Genomic DNA, 5,381 nt, shown 5'->3' on the forward strand with positions numbered 1-5,381 from the left:
AGAAATTTAGCATATTCAAATCCTCGCTCACACCTAAAGATTAGCCTTGATACCAGGAGCCTCCATTCACGACCTAGAATGTGGGAATGAAACGTTGAAAACACGGATTGCGCTAAAGTCAATACACGTTTTAAATTAATCTAATTCTCTGAGATTATTCCCCTAAAAAGAGAACATTCAGACTAATCTCATACTTCTAGAAGGAAAGAAACTGCACACGTTTTCAGCCGCCACAACTTTTCTACACGTTGAACAAGTTAAAAAGAAATTTGAGTGTTGACAGGAAAGGTGAATAGAATATAAAGCCACTGTATAAATATCACAATCACGAATATATTACAACTCCAATCTCTTTTACTACTACAGAGAGCACAAAGCTCATCAAACCTCTCATCTCTTATTCCACCGCTATACAATAAAAAATAATAATTCAAAAGCACCAAATACTGCAGTGAATTAAATTGCGACAAATCCAGGCATGACCATCAGACTCTTCAAATACAAAGGCTAAATTATAGGCTTCCAACTGTGAATGGGTGTATTTAATTTTTGAGCAGTATTGGAAGTAGTATAATGAGAAGTATGATAATAAGTATGATTATGGCTATGCAAGTCCACTTTCTAGTGTTCTTCTGAAGTTTTCTGGCTCCTGCAAGCTTCACTGTGCCTCTCTGAACAAATGAAGATGCAGCCCCTACTTGGGCTTCTATGTCGTCGAGTTGTTCCCCCTGAGTTTGGACCAGAACAGACATGTCAAGAAACAACTGGTGTAGTTCCAGCAAGTTCTTTTCTATGTCTTTCACTGCATCATGTCGCTCTTGAATCTCGCGGATCACTTCGATTATCTGACCTCTGCCCTGTTCTTGAATGGCCCTCTGCAACATGTTCTCGCTCTCCCCTGTTTCTATAATATGTTCGATTGTCTCTTCGTCTGCCTTCTCACCAGTAACCGTGAAATATCTGTTGCAGAAACAAGAGAGAAATTGATTTTCGTTATTCAAATTGGTTAATTTAGGGAAAGCTTTAAACAAATTGAACAATGTAATTGCAATTAAATTGTTAGAAAAAAAGAGTTATAAAATCAGTAGTGGTGGTCGATCATAATGGGAGGTTTCCATACAGAGAACTGGTGGATCATGGTGAGAGGGTTTTTCAGTTATAGAATTAGAGGAAATGGTGGATCATGATGAAAGGGTTTTCTAGTTATAAAATGGTGGATCATGATGAAAGTGTTTTCTAGTTATAAAATGGCGGATCGTGGTGATCATGGTGAGAGTGTTTTTCAGTTATAGAATCAGAGGAAGTGGCAGATCATGATGAGAGGGTTTCCTAGTTATAGAACCAGAGGAAGTGGAGGATCATGATGAGAGAGTTTCCCATTTATAAAATTAGAGAAGTGGTCAATCATAATAAGAGGGTTTCCTACTTACTAAATTAGAGTAAGTGGCCAATCATGATGAGAGGGTTTACTAGTTACAAAACTAGAGAAGTAACAGATCGTGTTTTCCAGTTATAAAATTAGAGGAAGGGGTGCATCATAATGAGAGGGTTTACTAGTTATAGAACTAGAAGAAGTGGGAGATTATGATGAGAGGGTTTTCTTTTGTTAGAACTAAAGGGAATGGCCAATAATAAGAGGGTTTCCCAGTTATAAACCCAGAGGAAGTGGTGGATCATGATGAGAAGGTTTACTAGTTATCAAATCAGAGGATGTGACACATCATAATGGAGTGTTTTCCAATTATAAAACTAGAGGAAGCATGAATCATAATGAGAGGGTTTCTCTTTTATAGAACTGAAGGAAGTGGCCAATCATAATAAGAAGGTTTACGAGTGAAGAAGTGGCCCATCATGATGAGAGAGTTTACTAGTTATAAAACTGGAGGAAGTGGCGGATCATAATAAGAGGGTGGTTTTCCCAATCATTGACTATAAATTATTGGCTCCCACCCCATAATTTTTTCGTATTTAATTATGACACCTTCCTCAAAGAAATAGCCAAACTCAACCAATTCACAATTTTTTAATTAAACATTTTAAATTTTATTGAATTAGTCAAACATATGAATTTTAAAAAAATCCAAATAAAATTCATTTATTTATTTTGTGTTAAAATATTATATTCATCAATCAAACATTATAGTAAAAACCACCCAAAGTAGACTTAGGATGGTTGAATAAAGATGGGAAGGCACTCTTACTTAGACAAAGATAGAAATCAATATAAATAAATAGAGATAACTATTACATCATATAAATAATAATAATATAATGATTGGATAATATAAATAAAGATAAAAATAAATTTAAGTATTTTAATTTATAAGTATAATCGAATGATTTAAAAAATATAATTAAAAATAGATACATTCAAATTTTTGAGCAATAAACTATAATTAATATATTAGTATTACAATTATAAAACTTCATTACAAAATATATTAGATATTTTAATAATAAAAAAACTGAAAATAAAAAATTATCAAAAATTCATTAAAAACATACTGAATAATTTAAAACCAATATATAAACCTAAAAAATAAATAGAGTCATTTTATTTGTGACAATTTTTATTTTAAAAAATATGTAAGACCCTTACTCATTCAACTTTCTAAAAATAAAAAATTAGAATTTATAAACAGAACACAGTCAAAACAATACACTCTACTGATATCACGTATATCTTGATAAGTTTGCAAAGCTAAGAAAGCAAATCAGATCATATAGTTAGATATTATATAACCTAAAAATGAGTTAGAGAAAATGACAAGTCATAAACAGTTGTGTCATGGATAACTCTGGCCTAGATTTTTTCAATTCAATCCCACAGATTCTAGACCAGTGTCTTCCACGTAGGTAAGTAAAACAATTCCTCCATTGAAGAGTGAGTCGGCTAGTTTTGTGGGGTTTGAACAAAACGGTTAAATTTAAACTAACCCAGGTTACAGGGGAAGATTCCAGGGAATAGAATTTCAGTAGGCTGTTTGTAAACATCTCAAATTAAATGTACGAAATTCTACAGTCTGATAAAATAACTTGATCGTTGATCGTTTTTGGATTTGACTGTATTCTCAAATGATTTAAATAGATCATTTTCATGATCTATTACCTTTGGATGAGCTAAGGAGAACCAGTAAGATTATGTTCTGGAGTTAAGATAAGAAATACTGAGATTCCCCAATCCATGAGGATAAACCCAAAATTTTAAGTTTTGATCTGTCCTGAGGGCTATGATTTTCTGGCAATTCCAAAGAATTTCCCATTTCTATGATCTAAAGATTCAGTCTCCATGACAACCTCAATCAAAATTTTGAAAAAATCCAACCTGAACTTGACATAGGCAAACCAGTGGATCTTCTCTGTAGTTTATAATTTCCGAAAGGTATTTGAAGATTAAAAATTGTGTGTGTCAACTTGTTATGGTGTATGAGAATTGGGCATCTTTAGAGATTCACGCTGGAGTTATGAAGATGTTCAATTATAGGGGAGGTATGAAATGTATTCAAAGATCAAATTTTTGATCTCTTATGATAATAAGGCATCTTCATAGATTGAAGGGAGTTATGAACATGTTCAATTACAGGGAAGTTATGAAAGGTATTCAAAGATTAAATTTGTGATGGTGTATGGTAATGGAATATCGATTTAGAGAAGTTATGAAAATGCTCAAAACTTATCATAGGTATTGGGAGATTAAACTTATGATGGTCTATGATAATTAGGCATCTTCAGAAATTCAGATCATTAGGCATCTTCAGAAATTCAGGGGAATACCCAATTACAGGGGAGTAAGGGAACTATGAAAGGTATTCAAAGATTACGATGATGAAAGGTATTCAAAGATTAATATCTTAATAACTTCCCTGAATCTCACTCATAAGATGGGCACTGCAAATTCCTCATTAAGGCACAAATACTGTCTCCAAATACCCAAAAAGACCAAAGGAAGAGAACAGGGGAAAGAGTTTGAAAGTACCTTCTTTCAATGGTCTCCTTATACTCAGAGGTGATGGCCTGTCTGAGCTTCTGAAACTCCCCCATCAAATTCTTGAGAGAAGTTCTGAGGCCATTAGTGGTGGCCATGCGAGTTCTGTCAGTGGAACTATTTTCCTGACACCCAGGAACTCTACGGCTCGCCTCATTGGCCTTGTCCAGCTGCTCCAATTTCCCCTTAAGAACCTTAACCCTCCTCAAAACCTGCTCCACATCCTTCTCCATTCGCTCTTTCAGTGCCTTCATAGCCTGGGCTTTGTGGATGGTTTTGCTTTCTTCATTAGCCTCTTTCAATTTGAGCAGCAGCTGTTTGATCTGCTCCATTTCTCCTTTGATGAATCCCACCTCTGAGAAAAATGGTGCAAGATTCTTCTCTGGGTCCATTTCAGCCATCTCTAGGTCTATGGATTCATAGCTTTTATCCTTCTCCAGAGAGAAGGATCTTGACAACAAATCGTTCATGGTGATGCACAAAAAGGATGAAAGAAAAGAAAAAAACCAAAAAACCAAATCTCAGATTGATAAAAGAGGAAGAACTAAATCTCAGAGGATGGTCAGAACAGATGTTCTGAATGGAAGATTAGCCAAACTTTTTTATAGCTCTGCTGTGAAAAAAAGATTGGTTTCAAGAAATTTGACTGGGGAAGAGTTCTTTCCTGGCTGCTTCTTAACAGTGCTTCTAGATGGAATGGATGGAGATTTCGTGTTGATGATGATAATTGGAACTCGGGTGTCCAAGACCGTGTTGAATTTTTCACTTGTTTAAAACAAGTCGTTGAGGATGACGACACATATTAGAGAAGTAGGTTCTCCTCCAGTATATGTAAGGTGGGTAGGACTTAGAGGGTTATTGACAAAGTCAACATTTGGTGGCCCATCAACCGTGCATTTTTGAATACATCAGACGGCTATTGACTATATTGCCCCTCGTTTAAAGCTAAATCAATGTGGCGATAATAAATAGAATTATGTGCCCTCTTAATGGGTTAAAAGTCAGTAAGAAAAATGGGAATTTGAGCATAAAGACAAATTTTTAAGGTAAGTGTATGAGTAAATATCTTATATATTTTGTATAAAGAAGTATTTTATATTATATTAAAGAATTGACTAGAATGACATCATATCTTAAAGTTTAGGTTATGTAAAGTTTCAATAAAGGTATCAAAATAAGATCAGTAAAGATAAGTGATTAGATAGCCAAGAAACAAGAGTTATTAATTTAACAAGTAATTGTAGTGAATCATGGTCATTTGGCTTACCCCAACCATTGGCAAGGTCTTGGCCATTAGTCCTAGATCAAAATGGCTCCTTCGTCATTATAATGCTCTCCATTTGATTGTTGAGTTTTGTTCCTAGTGGGAGAAATGACCATAACAAGCAATAATCTT

The 5,381-nt window shown here is 34.4% G+C and overlaps 1 protein-coding gene across 1 annotated transcript; it reads right to left on the reverse strand.

The window, feature by feature from the left end:
* Positions 1-289: 289 nt before the first annotated feature.
* LOC131048394 (syntaxin-125) lies at positions 290-4,780 on the reverse strand. Its single transcript, XM_057982344.2, has 2 exons — positions 3,977-4,780; positions 290-960 (listed from the first exon to the last, which is right to left on the reverse strand). The coding sequence occupies exons 1-2, from the start codon at positions 4,453-4,455 to the stop codon at positions 543-545; spliced, it is 897 nt and encodes a 298-aa protein (XP_057838327.2). The 5' UTR covers positions 4,456-4,780; the 3' UTR covers positions 290-542.
* Positions 4,781-5,381: the final 601 nt, after the last annotated feature.

The sequence above is a fragment of the Cryptomeria japonica genome, chromosome 8 (genome assembly GCF_030272615.1).
Source record: "Cryptomeria japonica chromosome 8, Sugi_1.0, whole genome shotgun sequence".
Classification (NCBI taxonomy): Eukaryota; Viridiplantae; Streptophyta; class Pinopsida; order Cupressales; family Cupressaceae; genus Cryptomeria; species Cryptomeria japonica.